General features: G+C 40.5%; 1 protein-coding gene across 1 annotated transcript in view; it reads right to left on the minus strand.

Moving 5' to 3' along the window:
* Positions 1–7159: 7159 nt before the first annotated feature.
* Positions 7160–22769, minus strand: part of ICA1 (islet cell autoantigen 1) — a 69152-nt gene continuing 53542 nt past the window's right edge. The window contains 5 exon segments of the mRNA XM_072328611.1: positions 7160–8101; positions 10737–10835; positions 15608–15886; positions 20137–20178; positions 20282–20344. Of these exon segments, the coding sequence (XP_072184712.1) occupies positions 7980–8101; positions 10737–10835; positions 15608–15886; positions 20137–20178; positions 20282–20344 (605 nt within the window). The 3' untranslated portion in view covers positions 7160–7979.

Here is a 22769-nt window from a genome sequence, read left to right on the forward strand (position 1 = left end):
AAAGGTTGGAGGAGGTTCAAGGAAGGGCTATAGGAGTAAGTGAGGAACTGGAAAAAAACACAGCAACTTTTTGGTTTTAACTTAACAGATGAGTGATTTAGCTCCAGTTGGTAAATACCTGCATAGGAAATGATTAGTAATGAGCTGCTGGAATTCAACAGATGTGGAATGCTACCAGGGACAGAAAATGAAGCTGGTTAATTTCATAAACGTGGATATTGTAGCAGCTGGGGCCATCTCACAGAGGTGGGTTTTCAAGGATGGTGAGTTTAATGAGTTGAGGTTACAAAGAATGTGCCCAAAGAAAAACCAGTTCTATAGAGTTGAAATGCTACTACTGTGTAGACTACAAAAGACAAACGCAATGGCTATGTTGGGCTTTTGACCTTTAAAGATGTTGAAGAGGTATTTTTTAGCTACCCATGACATTCTGATGTCGCTGGAAAAAGGGCATCCTGAAATACAGTTAAATGAGGGAATTACTGCTTTTTAAAAACGATCTGGAACATTATTCAAAGATTATTTCTGGCTCCTGAAGGATTTTGGTTTGTGTGACAATGGAGTGAAGCCTCCAGCGCTGCGGAGGTGGTTGATTACCTTTAGAGCTGTTTTCATTTCTGTCAGCTCCTCCGCAGAGCTGTAATTTCGGGCAGATGGAAGAAACTGGTGAGTGGGCGATGCAGCGGGTCACAAAAATAACACGTCGCTCCATTAGGGCAGATAGGAAAATGCTGATCGTGGAGGGAGAGTGATGTTTCCACAGCAAAGGCCTCCAATGTAAGTGTGTGAATATGCAAATAAAACTGATAATTCAACAACAAGAAAGAATAGCAATCAGATCAAGCTGGATAGAGACATCACTCCCCTTGTAGGACCTTGTGATTTTATCTCAGGTTGTAACAAGTTCTGATGTTAAATTGGCTGCCTTCAGCTGTAGCCTGGAAGAGCTGACAACCTGGGAGAACAGGAAGTTTTGTCATCTTTTATTCCTCCCCGAATTAGACTATGCTTGTTAACAGAGCACAACTGTTCTAATAACTGCCTGTAGTACAAGATGGCCTGGTCGTGCTTTTTGTTTTCCTTCTGGTGCATGCACATAGCGAGGTGTGCAGTTAAACTCTGCAGTGATTTGTACTGCTGTTGGCTGGGAAGTCACGTTTGCTTGGGGATGCTGTGGGATTTTGGTGGAAGGAGGTTCTTTCTCCAAGGAGGACAAAGCTAAGAGAAGCAGATCCTCATTAAGGTCTGGTGCTGAGATGATGGGCGATGCCATTACTCCTTTCAGATTTTTGTTTGGATAAGAATTTCTCACCCTGCCTTTATGATGCAGAAGTTCCATACAGTTGGTGGGATGGTTGGGCTTGGAGGAAGGGAGGAAGAACTCTTGTGAAAAATGAGGGGCTGTTACCTTTGGAAGTGAAGCCTTGTTGTTAGGAAGCAGAGAAATGAATGCCCAACTCTGTTCTGGTGATTCCTTTGGATTACCTTTAACTCACTGCATCTCCTGAGAAAGCTCTGAAAAATATTTAGCATTTCAGTGTGCGTGGATACCACATTCAGGCCATGACCAGTTGGGTTTGGAGTCTCTGCAGGGATTCAGGCTCCATCCCTCCAGACAACATACTCTGGTGTTTGACTGCACCCAAAGTGAAAGATGAATGTCGTATGTTTCAGTGGTATTCCCTGCATTTCAGTTTGTGCCCACTGCCTCTTCTGCTCTTAATGGGCACCACCGACAAAAGTCATACTCCACGTTTTTGGCACCCCACTCCTTGCCTCCCTTCAGAAATTTATGGACATGGATGGGATGCCACTGAGCCTTCTATTCTCCAGGCTGAACAAGATCACCTGCTGCTGCTTCCACCCTCTGTGCACTTCCATTTTTTGTTTCAGTTTTGTTCAACCATGCACACCTCCTGCCATCATGCCTTGATTTCCTGCTTGCTGGGCTGGACTATCACTGAGCTGAGAGCAGGTGATCCTTGAGAAGCACAGCCTGTGTTCCTGGACTCTTCCAGGGCTCTATTGCAGGCAGGTGCCCTAAACAGGTGCCTGAAAAGGCCAAAGGGATTTTGCTTTATCTTTTTCTCCTCCAGATCCTACACTTCTCCACCTCATGGTGACTTCAGCCAAGTGTTGCCCTGGCCTCCACACGCTCAATCAGTCCTTCCTTGTTTGTAGATATGAGGCCTCGCTCCTTGACTGACTGCATCACAAAGTTACCATTGCACTCCAGGATTGATTGTGCCCTGCTGGGTTGTCTCTGCAGCAGATCTCAGGGGCGATTTGAATCCCCCCTGAGTACATGAGGCTTCTTCCAGTTGTTGTGGGTTATGTCTCCCCTGTGGAAAGGAACTTGCTTTGTTTTGGCAGCACTCCCCATGGAAAGGAACATGTTCTGCTCTGGCAGTGCTGCACAACAGGAGGACTTATTTTAGGGCCATAAAAGCACTTTCCTGTATCTTAAAACACTTTCCTTTTTTCACTCGGATAACAACTCTCCAACAGAACAACACAGTGTACATCAACTTCAATTAAGCTCTCTATTAGATACTCTGTGCATTCACAGGGAGCAGAGGGGGAACTCAAAGCACTTTCAGGCAAGCTGTAGTGTTCATTAAAAGCAGCCTCAGGACAGGCTGCTCGATCTGCTCCTGAAATCTCAGGTAGAAAAATGACCCACTGTGGATTTCTCGAGTTTTCTGATTGCATTTAATGTTTGCTAACAGTGTGGGCTGTTAACATGGAGGGGAGTGGGGATAATGGGATGGATTTGAGGCAGGCAGTGCAGCCTTTCTTCCTGAACGTTTCTGTTTGCTTTTTAATCCTGTTTCCCTTTTACTTTGTTTTGGCAAAGTTCCCGCAGCTTAAACAGTGAGCTGCAGGCCTGGCAGACACTCTGAGGTCCCTCCAGCCTTCAAAGCGCAGCAGTAACACTGAGAAGCAGCAAAGGTCAGCAAAGCCAGGGTACCCAGATCAGATCCCTTCTCTTCAAAATGAAAGCAAAAGTCACAAAGTGCGCAGCGTGGGAGTGAGCAGGGAGAGGCAAAGGTGGGTGATGGGAAGATGTTGTTCATTTAAGGATGTTCTTGATCATTATTTCCCTGCATGAAGAGCAGTAATGGCTGCACACACTCGCAGGTAGGCTTTGCTTGCCTGTGCTTTGTTGACAGAGGTGACCACAGCCCCCATCTGATGGCTGTGGTGTCACTGCTGCCACTCCTCACTGCCATGCTGGCTCTGGCTTAAACATCACTCCCCTTATTTCTTCTTTTTTGGTGAACTTTCCTGTCAGATCAGAGCCACCACAAGCTCTTCTTTAACAGCTGGACAAGTGTCTGCTGTAAACCATCGTGTGGGTGGTAGGAGGGTGGCAGCCAGCATTTAGATTAAGGGTTGGGATGCCCCTGGACCTGAGCCTTGGGCAGGGTACCATGACTCAGCAGTATAGGAATCAGTCTAAATATATATATATATATAGCAGCATTTAGGAATCAGTCTAAACTGTGCCATCTTTAGATAGGTGAGGCCACCTCTGTCAGACTTCAGTATGTTGAAGCTCAGGTGCTCGTGTTCAATGCAGGCTGCCTCAGCAGTTACAGCAGCAAAGCGTTACTTCAGCAGCCAATGAATTTAACTTCTGTGTTTTGTGTGCGGAGGATTTATGATGAGGATTGCACTTGGAATAATTGTAGGGTTATTGTTTTTTCTTGTTTTTAATTTGCTGGATCATGCTCCTGTTATGTTCAATGTACGTGTTCCCCACAGCCAGCTGTTATCTACTGACATAGGCGGAGACGAAGTGGATGATTTCATTGTGTAGCACATTATTTCCAAGCCTGTTCATGAAGCATATGGCTTCCAGCACCTGTCCTGGGGCCTTTCCTACTGCGTGAATAGCTGAGGAAGCACAAAACAAAAGCAACACCCTACAGAGCAGGTCTCTGAGGACTTCTGTTTAAAAAGAAGGGACACTGAGCTCAGTACACCCAGCTGTACCCAATGGCTGAGGTTGGTCCGCAGCCATTTCTTCACCCCTGATGTATTTGTGTGGAGCGTTCATTATCCCATGAATATTTCAATGCAACCAAAGTAAACACCTGCCAGGTAGAATGAGCCATATCTTCACTTTTAGAAGATGTATGTGGCTACATGGAAGTGGCAGCCTCCTTGTGTCACGGTGGGCTCTTATGCAGGCAAATATCTTGTTCTACTGAACAGGAAAATTAGTCTGGTTTATAATTAGTGAATAAGGGGAAATGTCAGGGTAATGCTTAGGAGAACACTGTTAATAAAACACCCAGGTAGAGCAGTGACTACTCTAGAGATCCTGGTTACCAAAGGCAAAATGTGCTGTCTCTGCCCAGCCTCCTAGGCCATGTTGCCCTTGTCTGCTGCTGGCAGCTATGCACCTCAGTTGCCCTAAAGGTACCCGGGCCATACCTGGCACGTGTTAATGCTGCTGCACTCACAGGGCCAATAATTAAACTCAGCCAGGTAGCACAAAATGGGAATTCCTGTTATTTGAGGATCCTTTGCTCTTGGGCTGAGGCACAGATTTTATGACTACACAGCCATAGATCAAGGTCCCCGAGTCCTGTGCTGGGCTGTTGGTGGGTATTGCTGCTGGGGCACCTGTGTACAGCCCTGGCTCTGTGCCTGTCCTTTTAGGTTCATACACTTTCCAGCATCATCACAGAATTATAGTTTGGGTTGGAAGAGACCTTCAGGATCATGCAGTTCCAGCCTCCCCAACATGGCTGGAGACACCGCCCACCATACCAGGCTGCCCAGGGCTCCATCCAAGCTGGCTGAGTGAGCAGCAGTGCAGGCTGCCCAGCACACAGGGCTTCTCCTTACCACCCAGCTCCTCCTTAGCACCTGCACTGTGCCTCCCTGGCAGGTGGCTGCTGCTTGCTGGACAGATGAGGAAGGGAGCTGGAAAAAGGGAGGAGGACTCTCACATGTGCCTTTACCACACCAAGGTCTTGTTGTTACTCTGAGTAACCGCAGAGAGCAGGCAGGACCTTTCACATCTTCCTCCTCTGCTTAGGGCTAACTCACCCCACATATGTTGGGAAAACTGCAACCAAGAATGGAACAACCAGGAGCATTTGTCACTAGTGCTCATCCAGGATCTCCTACAGTAGCGTACGATGGCAGATACCAGAAGGCCCTGAGAAAACTCAAGTCTGATGTGACACGGTGCCACTACATCAACTTTAATAAACTTCCTGATGAAGACAGTTAATCAATTACCACTGTTTTCATCCGCCATAAGGGGTTCTGCAGCTGTTTTTATTGTAAGACAATCCGCTACAAAACAAGAATGTGCATTTGGAAAGAAGCATGTTAAATCAGGATGAACATCATGTGCGTAGAACAATCAATCCATAATGTTGCCAGAATGATTAGCTACCCTGGTGTCCCAATTACTGATGAGCCTGTACACACGCCACAGAAAACCCTCTGACAATGGCACTGTGGCCTGGAGTTGCTCTGCAGCCCAGGCCGTAGAAGAGAACGTTCCATGCACACTATGATCAGTGAAGTATTGCTTCCAACTCTGCAATTAAGATTTCTGCCACCCAAAACATGCCTTTCTGCAAGGTGTTTTGTTTGTCTGCTCCTATTTCTTTAAGTGAAATGGTCACGATAATAAGACGCTGTACAAGAGACTGCTTTTCTTTAAGCGAAATTAATTATGTATTAAATACCTCTGGCTTCTTCAATTTAAAAGTGTGAAAAAAAATGGCATAGGCAGAAAGTTAAAAATTCAAAGCTAACATTAAAAATATATAATACAGGAAGATTCATAACATGAACTGCTCAGTACTAAAGTTTAGGGGAAAAACCTGCAGCTGTGGGTTCTGTCACGATGAGGGTTCGGAATGCGTTTAAGTTGAACCTGTGCCATGTCCTCAGCTTTCCCAATCAAGACAGAAGGGTTTGGTTTGTTTGTTTTAAGCATCCTGGTAGTCTACAATCTGTGACCAAAAAAAAGCACACAACAAACATGAGAATTTTTTGAGTCTTCTTTCTAACTCTAAGTACAGTTAATGAGCTGTTTTGAAGTCACCTTAGCCTCACCTTTGCTTTCATCAGATCTGCTTTAGCCATTAGCTAGAATAGATGGCCCACGAGTGTTCTAACAAGTATCAGGACAAATAAAATCTTCGCAGATGCCTTCCTTACTGCCACAGACGATGCTCAAAGTCAGGCTGCACCCCCACAATGCTCCAGGACATTAACACATCTCAGGAGACTCCACAGGTGGCAGCTTACTGAGCAAGGAGCCATTACCAAAAAGCAGGCAATACCACCCTTCACAAACAGGTATCCTGTCTGCATGAGCCTCCATGTCCTAATGACCACACAACGGGATGGCCCCACCCAGCACTGGGTACTCTATAAAGAGAAGATCAGGCTATCCACTAAGCATGAAAATAGGCATAAACAGCATAAATGGCAAAAATGGAAGTATCATCTTCCATTTTTGGACTTCACGGCTACATGGAACCTTAAGCAAGAGTTTGAACATTATAAATTTGTATGCAGCTGTTCAAAACTCGCTGAGGGTTCAGCCAGCTGGATCCCAGTTGGTCCTGCTCACCCTTCCATCAGTACCACATGGCTTTTTGGCTCGAATACTCATTCGAGTTGCTCAGTGCAGCCATCGGATTATGTTCTACTGAGCTTAAGAAGCAGCCTGGCTAAGTTAACTTCTGTATTACACAGTTACTTTGAGGTGTGCAGTGCAGGTACTTAGTTATCTAAAAGACCCCGAGGCAAGGATTAAGTAATTGAGCACACAGCCATGCAGAGGTGAAAATCAGCTGAATTTTAAAAGGCGAAACATCATAAATCACAAAGCAAGCCCCATACAGTACATACAGCAAGCATGCTGAACTTGCAATATTAAGCAGCTGCTGATGCATCCTTTATACCTTCCTCTGTTATAAAGGGAGAGTTGGGAGAGAAAGAGACACCAGGTAAATTCATGTACTCTTATTATCCTACCATAGCACTACTATGAAACAATGTGAGGTAATGCTAAAAATCATCAGGTACTGCCTAAAAACCGTCTGTTATCTTCAGATGCTTGTTACACAGCAACTCTACAGTACGCCACCAACTCAACCAACACTGGGAATAAAAGGACTTTCTTGTCAAAATCATTTTATTAAAGAGTTAACGTCACAGCAAGCTCAAAGTAACACATGCTTCAGAAATAAATTTGATGAAAAATACTCTGAACAGAAACATGAGTGTTTTGAAGGCATGGTAAATCATCAGTTGCAAGGAACTTCTGCAAACAGGTGCAAATTCTGTTGGTGCAATGGGAAAAACAAGTCAGAAAAGAAGACCTCTGGCCATTCTGGTAATACAGTTTGTCTAAGAATTTAAATCAGGAAGGGCACAATTTCCACGGCTGCACAGACCCAAATGTATTTCTTCAGTAATTCGCTCCAGCACAGATTTTTCATTGTGAGTACTAACAAAACAAATTTAGTTGACATCCACACGTAGCAGCAATATATGTATTTATATTACACACCACAGATGTTTGACTCATGCAGCCTCTTCACTTACATTACTGTTTTTTAATTTACTCAAGAAACATCATAAAAAAATAAGTTTGCAATTTGTATTTCGTTCCAGTGTCAGCTCTGCATCACCTCAGGCAAAGACAGTGTTTCAGCAGATAGATAATCTAATTTGGCAAGAAATCTGCCCTAATTCTTAAACTCATTTTTGTAAATCCATGTAGAAAATAAATGCAAACTCTTTATACAAAACAAGAGCAAATAACTGTACCTATATAAAAGAGGATTTCGTTCTGTTATCATGGCACATACTTTAAAGTTTCACAACAACGTACTAATTTTAATTTAGTTTGGTTTTTGTGTTTGTTTTTTTTTTAAACCCAAAAATAGTGTTGATGAATGGAAGAATGTGAGTTACCAGAGGCAGCTGAATCATGCATTAAGCAATTCATGTTCTTTATCAGTTTTCCCAACAGCGTCAGGATTGGATAATGGGTCAAGGTCAGCAAAGAGGCTGAACCAAGCAGTCAAGTCTTTAGGATTCCTTGTAGGTTCTGGGAAAAAAATAAAAGAATAAATAAGTAAATAAAAGTACAAACTTGGAGTTCTTTCTTGTCAGCTATTTCAAAACAAAACTGACTGAAAGTTTGGCCAAGGTCAAACAAATCCCATGCTGTTGTTTCACTTATTACTAAGGGCACTTCTGATATGAAAATCAGAATGAGTGATTGCATTTTAAAACACCACTTTTAAAAGAATATGGAACTACATTAAGAGCAAATGTTTTACATCTGTCTGCCTGTGTACTTCATACACCTCCTGCCACGGTAAGTACAGGAACACTTTAATTAAAAATAGTCTCTGTCTAGTGAAAGGTATTTCCATAAAATCATAGAATCCTTTGAGTTGGAAGGGAGCTTTAGCGGTCACCTAGTCCAACTCCCCTGTAATGAAAAGGAATACCTACTGCAAGACAAGTCACTCAGACTCTGGTCCAGCCTGATCTTGAATGTCTCCAAGCAAGGGGTATCCACCACCTCTCTGGGCAACCTGTGCCAGTGCCTCACCACACTTATAGTAAAAAAAATACTCATTCCTTATTCCCAATCTAAATCTACCCTTCTTTATTTTGAAACCACTTCTCCTGTCACAACAAATCTCGCTAAAAAGTCTGTTCTCTTTCTTCTTGTAGTCCCCTGTAGATACTGAAAGGCCACCATCAGGTCCTCCTGGAGCCTTTTTTTCTCCAGGCTGAACAGACCCAGCTCTCTCAGTCTGTCCTCATAGGAGAGGTGTTCCTCCCTTGGATCATTTTTGTGGCTCTCCTCTGGACACACTGCAACAGGTCAGTGTCTCTCCTGTACTGAAGGCTCCACATCTGGATGCAGCATTCAAGGTGATGTCTCACCAGTGCAGAGCAGAGGGGCAGGAGCATCTTCTTTACCTTGCTGGCAACCCTTCTTCTAAAACAGCTCAGGATATGGTTGGCTTTCTGGGCTGAAGGCACGCTGCTGGCTCATGCCCAGTTTCCCATCCACCAGTACCGCCAAGTCCTTCTCAGCAGGGCTGTGCTCTATCCCTACATCGTCCAGATTGTGCTGATATTGGGGGTTGCCATGACCCAGGAGCAAGACTGAATTTGCTGAACCTCATGAGTTTCACTTGAGCCCTGTGCCAGAAACGTGTACCTTTGTGTATAAAACTACTTCTGTATGCATCTGCATGCCTGCAAAAATGCAAAAGCTAAGTGGAAGCAAACTCTACTTCCAACCTTACAGTCTTACGGGACTGAATTCCCCATACAGCATCATGCCCCAAGTACAGCTTCTAGTATAAGGGTAGATGTTTTGATTGATATAAAAAAAAATGTGAACCAGGAATATGTTGAATACTACAAGCAGCTGGAATACTGTATGTCTACATGAAAATACAGACATTGATGTAAGGCAGATTTTCAAATAAAAGAGAAGGTGACTCTGGCCATTATAAAGATGGTACACTGGAACAAGCTCCCCAGGGATGTGGTCATGGCCCCAACCTGACAGAATTACAGAATCTGGACAATGCTCTCAGACATATGGTCTGGTTTTTGGGTGGTCTTGTGCGGAGCCAGGACTTGGAATCAATGACCCTTATAGGCCCCTTCCAACTCAAGATATTCTATGATTCTATGATTTTTTTTGGAGATCCCATGCTTAGCAGGCATTGTGTAGCAAAATAAGATGTACTCTTGTACTCTTCTTGTACTCTTCTACTAAGAAAGACAGTATTGCACAATAAATGAAAACATTCTTTATGACATAAGGAAATCATGGACAAAATACGCTCTGCTTGGCATTAATTCCATCTTTGTGTCTGCGAGGCTAGAGAGCCTGTCACTTTCACAGACACAGATTATAGAGTAGCTGAATGCTCTTTATATTTCTGGTGAAGGTATCGCAGCTGAGACATTCATTTCGCAGCCAGTTCCCAAAACATCCAAACTGTCTTTTTCTGCTAAGCTAAAAGCAGTCATTTGTTTAATCCTGGGAGGCAGGGGAAGGAATACACAACGCTCCTTCCTTCTGCACTGACCATATCTGATATAGTTTCCGTTTGACAGTGAATGCACAAAATCAGCCACTAACTGGAATAAGGATTCAATGCATTCCTGGTTCCCCTATCCAAAAAAACCCTAGTCAAAATCAGCAGAGCTTTGTCTCAGTAGATAGCAGGACTATACTCTTGGCTCACTTGCCACAAGTGAATTGTTTCATATAGACAATTACTGATAAGATGCATGTTATCAATGAAATTTATGATATCAGCTCTTCTGCCTTATCAGTAGCCTGTACTATAGCCTAGAGCCCCAGCACACTCTTTAGCTTAGACTAAGTACATGCAGATACTTTTCTGTATGACTCAAAATTGAAGCAGAAGAACACACTGCAGTGTGAGCTCCCTTGTTATTCAGTACATTACTCTTCAGACATACCACTAGCACTGAAGCCTACAAACAAAACACATACACACAAACACTATACGTATAATCAACATCAAGAGAGCAAAGCAGTAGCAACAAAACTCGTGATGTGTAAACGCAATAAAAACAGGCTTTATTATGGTAAATTAGGTGGGAAAACTAGACAGATATAAGTAAGTCACAGTTAAAGAGGAAAAGCAAAGCATCTCAAAAACTAAATGACTTACCACCTTTCATTGGTGTCTTGTTAGCATTCACATTCAGGCTGTTCGGTTTCTGTGCTGGCTGTGGTATAGACAGAGGGCTCCCACTGTTAGCTGCCCACCCTAAAATTCAATAATACAGCAGCAGCATTAGTAGTAAGAATTACCTTGTCAGCTCCGACACCATGCTCTAACAGCACAGTGCTCACAGCAGGTGATAGATCACAGTATTGTTTTGGTTACGGCCTTTTGTATTTTTCCTCATATATGAGAAATCAGCAGTCAGATTCTGCAGATAAACAGCATCCTTAAGAACAGAGCATCTGTGCATCAGTCTCTTCATCTCCAGTTTCAAGGAATTGTACACTTTTCACACCTTTAATCTAGCTAACATCTTCCTTTACTTTTACAGTTCTTACTTCATCAACTGTTCCAGAAACAAATGCATTTTGAGACCCTGGGTTATTTAATGAATTATGAAATGATTAACTCTGAAAAAAAATCACTTGTTGTCAAATACTTTGAAGAATTAAATTCTAGATGAACTACTTAAAAAAACTACTTAAAGAACTACTTAAAACCCAGCTAACTTAAAGCTTAGTTTTAATTGAGGGTATTTTATTTATCCTTCATTTGTAAGGATCTTCTCACCAGGGAGAGAGCAACTATGTGGAAAAAAAGTGAAACTGGGTATTCACAATTTATTGTTCCTATAAGCAGATTTCATAATCTCAAGATAATAATGACAACTACAGTTATTGAAGATGGATGAGCCACGCTGGCAAAAAGAATTAGGGACAGCATAGCTAAGAAACATAGGAAAAATGGTCCCTGGTTTAAGGTATGCAAATTCTTATGCTTTATCATATTTAGAGGACCGGATGTCATATTTCTAACACCATCAGTAGAATACAGATGTGTATAGCTTGCTTCAATTTCTTATTTAAATGCTACCTCCTTTAAGTGTTGCCCAGTCAATTATCCATCCACCTCAAGGAACTCGTATATCTAATTCTGCAGTATCTGAAACAAGATATTCATCTGTACACATGGTTAGCATTTCCTTGTTCAGCCTCTTTTTCTACAAGTTCATGCTCTCACATCCTTTATCTGTTCTTGTCTTCCTTCCTCCCCTTACTTTCTCCATTTTTGAGACCACTGTCAGATACTGAGAGCTGCTGCAACAGCCATTATGTTACAGAAACCCTTCCTTCCTCTAACAGCTTATTCTCATCACCCTGATCTGGCGCTGACTATAAAGGGCTCAAGGCCCATGCTGTGTTATTAAAAGGAAGCAAGAAGAGTGTTTCTATAAAAATCACATAGATCAGAAAGGGAATTTTAAGTCACAAACATCCTTTGTATCTCTGAGAAACCTAAAACTTCCTGCAAATCTGGATGCAGAGGGCTCACACACATTTGTTCTAGGCAAAGGCAACAAAGGCTTACAGGCCAGCTTGTGCCTCCTGACAATATGATTTTAAGAGTTTAATCTTTCAAATAAAAAAAAGTACGGCATTAGCACTTCAGAGTGACATACTTTTTCAGATGCTTCCTCTGCTTACATGACAAAAAAAAAAAAAAAGAAGGGCAGAGGACACAACTATAGAAAACCATAATGCTTTCATTTGCATGCAGATGTATTGCAAGAAAGTGCTTTATATGTCGTGGATGGCAATGGATAAAATGAGAGGCTTAAATGAACCGGGCCAAATCATTGACAATTTCAGAGCAATGAATGGGAGTGCTGCCTGGAAAGTTTCTGTGCAAGTTTCATTGCCTCCTGTGAGCTCAGGAACAAACCAATGTGAGCATGCATCATTGTGCCTGGCAGAGCACAGAGTGGAACACTGTGCAGCACTTGGCTGCTTGGACCCTACCATTTGACTCTCTGAGCTGTGACCTGGTGAGCAGCGTGCCCACACAATGCTGGACTCTGGGTCTCTCCATTACAGCACAGGCAGCTCAAGCACCACGCAGAATGCAAAAAAAACCTAACCCTAAAAAAAAAACCCAACCGAAAATATTCTGTAAAATAGGCAATGCTTTCATTATGAACTTCTGGATCCATGAAGGCGTTGGGAAAGACTGCCACAGCGTTCTTATGAAATACTTTCATGAATTTTGTTTTCACCATCCACTCATGGTGAGCTGCAGAGAACAAAGCCTGTGCCTTTCAAAACCAAACTGCAGTCTGTATCAGCGTGGCAGCATTTGCTGGCCCCACACTTGTTTTAGTTCGCCTTGTTCACAGGGCAAATTCATTCTGTGACTAGACAAAAGGTTATCGCTGTGACAGCAAGGAAACCAAACAGTTTGCTCTTCAGCGAGCTTCTTTACAAAGTTACCACAATTAAATTTAGAAATGGAAACAGTAAGCTGCACATTTTCTTACCAACTAATATATGTGCATGTGTAGGTGACACAAAGAGGAATTCTCAGTGGGGTAACTAAGTAAACATGGCCATAAACATGAAAAAGAAAACTGCAAAGCTGTATCTAGAGTGGGTTATCAAAGATTCACTGGGAGCATGCTTTGTTTTTGCTATTTGTATATATATTTAGACATTTTAAAACAGCACTTGGTAGTCCCATAGCAAATCAGAGTCCCATTGTGCTAGATCCTGTCTATAAATACAGCCAGAGAGGACTCAGAGCTGGGAATTCCTGACCGTAACAGTTTACAACCTGCATAGCACTGCGCCTGTTTTACAGATTAAGATCTGAGGCAGAGAAAAAACAAAGCCTCAAAGATTTATGAGTGTGCTTAACATAAAATAAGTAAGTAATCCCACTGAAGTTAATAGAAAAGTTAATGTGCTTAAAGTTAAGCACGTGAGTTTTATGAATTTTTATGGTCTTAAGGCCAAATTCACACAGGAAGCATGCACCATGTAGGCTCTGCTGTAGCACCTCACACTGAATAATTATTAAGCGATCCCATCAATTAGGGAAAGAAGGAAGTACAGCACAGTGTACATATGTATCACAAATGCCTCAGTAAAATATCCATAAATCATATATTCTAATATTTTTGTTTAGATACTTTTATACTGCAGTTAGTATATGTGACAAGGTCATATGAAAGAAGTGCCATGAAATGAAATGCAGGTTCACAAGAAATGAGATTTCACAAGATATAAAAAGCGTACAAGTTCACCTTCAGATAAAAAATAAAAATAATGCATTTCACTTGACAACTAGACTCAGCAAGGAACATGATGATTATCAGATCTCATCATTTGAGTCTATTATCTGTGGCTTTTCAAATGCCAGTAGATCAATCACTATTATCTTCTCCCAAAATCTTGGAAATTAATTTGAAAACATCAACACATTTTATTCTTTTAACACGTGATTCCATGATGATATTACATTGACAGAACTATTTTTCTATTTCTAATGTTTCTTGAATGCAACACCTGTGACTCGGACAGCCAATGTTGCGGCCTCATGCAAGTAGAAGGGATAATAACGAAACTGATACTCAGCTGTCTGAATATTTAAATATATATGTGTGTGTGTGTGTGTGTGTGTATAATATTTCTCCTTGAAAAAACATTTATAGTTAAAAACATGCAAAAACCCAAGAAATGCAATTCCCATAATACAAACATAGCTATTTTTAGTCATTTACTTAAAATCTGTGCATGTCCTTGCATCAAAAAAGGTGTTTTTCATTGTTCCTTTTGTCCCTATTCCATTTGACAATGCAGTGACCAAGCCTCATTATTTTTTATGTTCCTATTTATTTTATGTAGTCAATTCCTACACTGTTCCAGTCCCTCTTCACTCTATTAATCATACTCGTATATGCATATATCTCATCATAAAATTGCACAGCATTGCAAATGTCACTAGCTCGGTTCCCATCTAAGTGTTGAAGTCAGTGAACCAAAGTATCTTGCTTGTGCCAGGAGGAAGGAAAAGTAACTGAATTAATTACCAGGTAACTTCGACTTTGCTATTCTTGCCAAAATGGCACATTCACATCCCACATGATTACACAAGCTTCCCAGGTTCCAAGAAGCAGTCTTCAGGATGAAATCAATCTACTAGTCTTCCTACAGCACTCTTCTCCAAAGGAGATGAAAATTACAGTTGGGACGGGGCCCAAAGCAGCATGAGCTCCTCTAGTTTTCAGTGCCATACACAGAAATCTAGGCTGGCAGCTACGGATGGTGGGGAGGACAAAGTTGCTGTTCGCTGGTTAACCACTCTCCCTCCCTCAGGCCAAAGAAGCAGTGGGAAGGTTTTCCACTAGAATCCCTTCTTTCTTCCCCTGTCCCACTGCTCAAAAAGCTCAAGAAAGAATAGCATAGAACACAGGGGAGAGAGGGAGTTGTTACTTGTATCAGTAGACAGATTTGCAGCCTACAACACAAATTCACCAGTATGGTTGCTAGGAAGAAGTATTCCGCTCTTACCTCACCTATATCCCTACCTGACAACAGTGTGGGATACAGAAAATAAATGCAAATGATTTTCACTAAGCTGTTTAAAAATGGTATTTCCAGACAAAATACAGTAATTGTTTTTGGTTCTTTGGCCCCTTAGCAAACAGACACAGAAGCCGTGATTTAAACAGTAAAACCCATCCAAACAAATTTTCTATTATAGAAAAAATGTGTCAAAGACCTACAGAGCATTTCAGGAATTATAATGAAAATATTCAAGATAATTATTCTGACTTTACATTTTATAGTAATTCCTGCACAAATCTGAATGCAGGGCTAGAAAAAAATATGCATGTTCTTTTCCAGGTCATACTTTGCTTTAACTTCAGCATTTCTGCAGCTATGGAACAACATCACTACACTTCTAAACAGCAGAAAACCATACTCTGAAGCTTGAAAGCAGAAACAAAATGATAACATACCAAGATGAGCTCTTACCATGTAAAGATGACTGCAAGTCATTCATATTTTGGTCTAACAGTTGAGAAGGCAAATAGCCCGATGGAGTTGATGGCACAGCTGAAGTGTTATCCCCATCTCCAGCTGAAGAGTTCATGGCAAGATCAGTAAGTGCAACCTGTCCAAAAACAGCTGTCCACTCTTTGCTGAACTCTCCCTCTTCCAATGAGGAAGCATTGAGGATCTCATTCAATAATACCATGTCATCCTTATCACTAGGTTCTGATTCCAATGACTTCGCAAACTGATCTTTTGATGCTGTCTCAGAACAAAACAGAGTAAAGGTAAATCAGTATTCAAACAATCAGTGAATGGAAGCCACATTTTAAAGATTTTCAGTCTAGTTTCTATGTATTAACTAAGACAGGATTTTTTTTTTCTGTGAATACTTGTCATTTTCTCTTTTAGAACTAATTCTCTTGGACACCTAAGCTTGTAGTTTATGCAACAAATTACTCCCTGATTACCTTAGATAATGGTACTGCACTTCAGACTCACTGTCCATTAAAAATACTATAAGCCTACTTAAGCATCTACTAGATACTGAACCAAAATCAATACATAGTCTAATACCTAAAAACATAGGAGAAAACTACTTTGAAGTATTATATAAACTACTTTTTAAAGTATTAAATAAACTTCATCTCAAAACAATCAGATTGATACAAATGGAAAATAACTGGGAGATGATTCTAGAATTCTGTGAGAACAGACTTAAGATAGCCTTTACAACGTTCTATTCATTACTCACAGGGATAGATACGCTGTTCTTCTCCACGGGGTGCTGTTTTATCATGTAACTTTTGAATTCTCACATCCAGTAAGAACCATAATCCTTTCCACTAGCTTACATAATGCTTGGAAAGTGAAAGAATCATCTACGAATGCCAAGTGTTATTTTACCTGGAAACATTTAGAGTTCCACTGTGGGAGCAAGTGGAGGACAAAAACGGTGGTTAAAAATGCTGATGTTATGTTACTGAAACCCAGATCAGTTTATCTTAACTACGCTCATTTCAAACTTGTGGTAAGGCTCAGAAATAAATTCAGTTTCCCAAAATGATGGTATATCAGCTAAACTCTCCAAGTTTCATACAGCTTGCAGAGATTTTTTTAACATTGATTGAGATAAAAGACTGATGGTGGCACAGTGGTTGCTACCAGAGCAACAAGTCATTTGATTTAAATGCAAGTTCCCTTCCCAGGAAAGTTCCCTTTGAATAGCTGCAGTAATCTATAATGAAATGGCTCGAGTCATAGGAGAAAAAAACAGCACAGCTGTTTTAAAAATAGGCAGATGAGTCAACATACACACCTATGTACCAAGAAACAAAGAGGACAACACATAATACAAGGGTTTTTTAAATTGCTGAAGTCAACACTGAGGCTGAGCTCCTCTCTAATTCACATTTTATATTCCTTGACATGAAAAAAAATAGGAACAGAAATATTACAAAGAAATCAATTCTAATGTTCCCACTAGACTATAACTAAAATACCGTAGAAAACAACTTGTTCTCATTAATATTGAGGTGCTATCCAATCTTGAGATAAATAATAAAGAATGTTAACATTCTTCAAGCACCTACAATTCCCCCAAATCTATGTCAGATCAAGCAGCAAGGGTACATTCTTACATAGGGAAAAGATGCTTGCTGTTTCAAAGATGTGTAAGAACTGTGATTTCTACTGGATGGCACCATCTCAAATCTGCTTTCAGTAGGCTCCTTCATGAACTTGGAAGGCTTGCAGAGGGAGACTCAAAGAAGGTATCATTAAAAACAGTATACTACCAACACTAATCACAAATAATGTTTACAAAATATGCTACAAAAATTTGGCAGCAACACAGCTTAGGGAAAAAAATTGCTTCATTTGGGTATCCCATTGCAGAAATACCATTTCTACTGGGAGAGAAAGTAAAACATACAGCTTTACACTGGAGGAGCACTTGAATCTTGCAGTACTTCACATAACCAGGAGAAATCAGAAGAGTGACAAATTTCTTATCTCAGCAGTCTTTCTGGTTTTCCTGGGGAGAGAATGCAGACAGAGTAGGGGATGATAGGGTGGTGCCTATGCTGAAGCTACCTCAAGTAAACAGCAGTGAAGCTCTACTTGTTTGCAATAATGGTTATCTTGAAAACAGTCTTGCTTATCAAGATATTACTCATGCAGTATCTGTACTAGACTACTAGAACTAAACGAACTTTCTCATCTCACCTATAAAGCTTCTATTATTTCTTTTCCCATTTCTCTGTTTTCACTGTCCATTTTCACAGTTGAAATTGCTTCTTCACCTTCACATTCTGCCCTTAATCTTAAAAATACCCATGAAAAAAAACCATGAATTCCCAGGAAAACACTAAAAAACCCAATGTCACTAAGTTCTCTTCTGTGTTTGTTTGAACAAGCATCCAGCAATACTCATACTCCTTTGCAAACATGCCTCATTTTACTTTTATTAAAAAAATAAATAATTAGGAAGAGAAATTAAAAATGCTTACAAATATATGACTTGAAATACAGGATAAAGACTACCTTCCAAATTACACACAAAAGTGTACCTCTAGTTACACTAGTGCAGTTAAAATAGCAAAAGACTAATTAGTCTAAATCTAGCTAGTATGTAAAATTTGTGTAGGTAGCTAACGTTAACATAAACATCTTTATCAGATGAAGCTGCTCCACAACTGCTTTCATACTGACTTAACTATTTCACCAAAGAAAAAAAAAAACAACAAAAAACAGGCACTTAACCAATGTGACTAAACTTGTAAGAGCAATAACTGTATGCATTATCTATATCTGAAGGCTGAAGAACATATGATTCAGGAGAAAATCAGGAGCAAAAAAAAAGGCCACATACTAAGATTTTATTTTTTAACCATAGAAAATAAGTTATCACTGCCTATCAGTTCACAGATTAGGACTACTATCTGCAGAGGTAGCCAAGGAAACTTTCAGTATTTCTGCCTAGGTTAAGATGCAATTTCCCCACAGGACAAGAGACTGCCTGTGGCAAACCAACGTCAAAGTGTTTGCAGATCTGCTGTTCCTTACCCATCACGAAGGCAGTGCCTCAAGTAGCCCAAATAAAACTCTCGGGCTGACTGACTAAACAACACAACGGGATTTTTTCTTTGGCTCTTTGTTTGCATTCTGAACTGACATATTATTTTTATCTTGTTGTTAAGGTTGTTTTTACTCATACTTTTCAGATGAACAAATGAAGAGCAAATGAAGAAACTACATGCTAAATTCCTACTGCACATGAGAATTCAATATAAAACTTCTGGCAAGTAAAACAGCACCCTTTGGAAAAGAACAGCATATCTCCTCGAGCTGCTGCTAATCTAACAAAAGTGTAAGGACAGGAATAGAACCTGGAATTAAAGTCTTCATTCTCATGTATATATGAGAACAACACAGCAGATTTAATTAACTATAGGGCTGTAAGAAGTTACCAGTTCTTAAATGTTTCCTAAAAGAATTAAATAATTTGTTTTTAATTTCTCTACTTTTGATATAAAAGCAGTTGCTACAATTGTGTTGCTAAGTGAAGGGTTCATAGCCTCACAGAATCACAGAATGGCCTGGGTTGAAAAGGATCTTGAAAATCATCTAGTTCCAATCCCTCTGCTATGTGCAGGGTCACCAACCACCAGACCAGGCTGCCCAGAGCCACATCCAGCCTGACCTTGAATGCCTCCAGGGATGGGGCATCCACAGCCTCCTTGGGCAACCTGTTCCAGTGTGTCACCACCCTCTAAGTGAAAAACTTTTTCCTAATATCCAACCTAAATCTCCCCTGTCTCAGTTTAAAACCATTCCTCCTTGTCCTATCACTATCCACCCTCGTAAAACAGCTGTTCCTCCTCCTGTTTATACGCTTCCTTCAAGTACTGGAAGGCCACATTGAGGTCTCCCCGGAGCCCTCTCTTCTCCAAGCAAAACAAGCCCAGTTCCTTCAACCTTTCTTCATAGCAGAGGTGCTCCAGCCCTGTGATCCTTTCAGTGGCCCTCCTCTGGAGCCGTTCAAAGAGCTCCGCATCTTTCTTGTACTGGGGGCCCCAGGCCTGGACGCAGTGCTCCACATGGGCCTCATAAGAGCCAAGTACAGGAGGACAGCCACCTCCCTCTCCCTGCTGGCAGCCCTTTTTAATGCAGAGACTGCAAAAAGTTATAGGAGAGGTAAGGTTTATAATGCAGCCTACTTCAATAGAGCAAATTAATACAATCAATTCAATATAACCTTGAATCACCTGTTGGAACCTTTTATCCCCAGTAAGGCTTTGTTTTACATTCTTACATCAGGTACAGTGCCTCTGCATGTTTATGAAGCTGAACTTCCTTTAATGCTGTTTAAACACTGCAATTGAATAATTTCATTAAGAAACATATCAACCTTTCAGATTATGAAAGCAATAAACAACTGAGATTAAAATTATAAATGGTACCTATAATTTTAAAAGCAAATGAAACAGATATGCACAAATGTTTCATACCATTTGCCTCAGGTTGCAGGTCTAATAGGTCATTTACAGCACCTAAGAACAAAAAAGAAGAAAAAAATTAAAAGTAACGGGAGACTTGCAGTACACTGACAATCACACTGTACACATTTAGATGTAGTTTCTTAAGACATCTCACCTGAGTTCTGCTTGTGGTTACAATTTCCTTGTAACTTGGACAGGGTATCCTTGCCATCATGAGCTGTGATCAAGATACATAAACACATCAAATCACATTCAGCACTTGATGGTATTGATGGAACGAGAACATGTTGATAAACAATGTCACTACATTCAACATGCAACATTTCTTACTCATGTTTAAAATTAACCTGGTCACCATGGGTAAAAGACCCAAGATCTAAGCATTTTTAAATAAGTAAAATTTCTGAATAATAACAAGGTGAAATCTTCATCACCACCTGCTGCACAAGCTCATCTCCAGGCTATGTGCACCCAAAATGAGGCAACCCCAAGAACTGAACAATGTCCACTTTCTTCCAGAAGCAGAGATGCATTTTTAATAAGTCTGTACTTCCACTGGGCAGAAGAGAGCACAAAAGTACTCAGGATCTCATAACTCCTTAAGCTGCTTCTCTTGACTATGTATCAGTTCATTATACAAACTGGAAGTTAAGAAGCGGAAGCAGTTGATGAGGAGAGCTGTGAAGAAACAGTTTCATCACTAGTGGCACAATGTCTATTATTTTAGAATATACAGATATACTTTAAAAAACAAAACAGACTTAACAATGCCAGACACTTTCTAGTATATGAAGAGGAAAAATTTAGAAGTATTCCAAAATACTTCATTTCCTTCTTAAGATGAAGGAGAAAGAGATGCAACAAGGTATTTATTTTGTGGATAATACTTATGAGCTGACAAATATTTCAGCAAGTGAGAACTAGGCACCGCCTGCTAAGAAAATACTTTAAAAGTCAGGTTCCTATATTCAAAAATATTAAAATACCTGGTAAAATAAGTATCCGATTGCTTAACTGAAAAATGGTTGAAACTTCTAAATGCCAAAAAATTGTCCTGATCTGGTGCCACAATTAAAGAAAACGCACAGACAAAAAAACAATAACTAACACAGTGGTTCAAGTAATTGTAGGTAACTATGGGCTGGTTGATCATCATTACTCCTAAGTAAAAGGAGTACAAGTGCTCCTGTAATAAAATGTAGTTTTATGGAAAATGTGCTCAGTTTGAAAACAAAAAACAGAGATCAAAACAACAGCAACAAAAAAAATCAACTAATTCAATTATTCGATAAAACCATGAGCCTCTTTTAGTAAGGAAATTTGTTTAGAAACAAGTTGACTTTCCACTATGCAACCTTCCAGCTAGAAAGTTAGCACTGCGGAATATCTATAAGAAACATATTGAATGGATTAGAAACATGACAACTAACAGATGTCAAAAGAAGTTGTTGGCAAAAATAATTGCAAAGTAGAAGTGTTTCCAGTTTAGATCTGCAAGGTTTAGTGTTATATTCATTGCTTTTCAATGGCTTTAGCAGCCATCTGGAAGTAAACACAGAATCCCTCCTGAAAAAAAATGTGCAAACAATTTCCAGACTGTTAGAGGCGATCATTCAGGCCAGTCACTCAGTTACTACAGTCAAGCTGGAGTATTTAATACCACTAATTCCTAAGATATATCTCCAGGAATAAAGAATATAAGCCATGCCTCAGAATGGAAGAATGAGTCCTGGAAATCTGTGACTAAAATGAACTATGCTTCCATAAACAATAAAAAAAAAAAAAATCAGAGATGAGCTTCTAACTTGACGTAACTGAAAAAAAGAGATATTCCTGGAAATGGGAAAAAAAAAAAAAAAGAAGGCAATGAGTATCACAGTATCACAGTATCGTGCGAGTTGGAAGGGACCTTAGGGATCATTGAGTCCAACTCCTGGGTTTCGAGCCCTCTGTGTAGCAAAGCAGCACTTCTATCCCCTGCGCCACAGGGGGGATTCGAACCCCGGGCCTCTGGTGTTGCAAGCAGCAATTCTACCACTGCGCCACCAGGGCACACACAGAAACAGGAATTTTACCTTCTAGAAACACTACTGGAAAAAACAATATAAGAAATATCTTGTACAATAACATTGCTCAAATATTAAGTGACGTTGGACAAGGGAATGGAAACAAAAACTTCGAAACTAATGGACTAGAGAAGATGTATTACAGATATCAATATGTTTAGCATATCATGAGGAGGATCTAAACTGGAAGATTCTCCATTAATTTAGTACACAAAGATACACTTTAAAGTCACAGAATAGAATAACTTAGGCTGGATGGACATCTGGGTGTCATCTTGTGAGCCACTCCTTAGAGTAGAGCCAGCTACAAAGTTGGATCAGGCTTCCCAGGGACGTGCTTCAAACATCTCCAAGGATGATGATTTCACAGTTCCTGTGAGGACTGATTCCAACACTTCACCACCCTTGCAGAGAACACTCTTCCTAATACCTAACCACATTTTCACTTTCTGTCATTTCCCTCCATCACCTTCCATTCTTTCACTGTGTGTCACTGGGTAATAACCACATATCAGGTCACTGGCAGAAGTTGAATATGACTTTGCCCAGCTATCACCTATAAGTTCCACTGAATTC

This window comes from Excalfactoria chinensis, chromosome 2 (genome assembly GCF_039878825.1).
Source record: "Excalfactoria chinensis isolate bCotChi1 chromosome 2, bCotChi1.hap2, whole genome shotgun sequence".
Lineage (NCBI taxonomy): Eukaryota > Metazoa > Chordata > Aves > Galliformes > Phasianidae > Excalfactoria > Excalfactoria chinensis.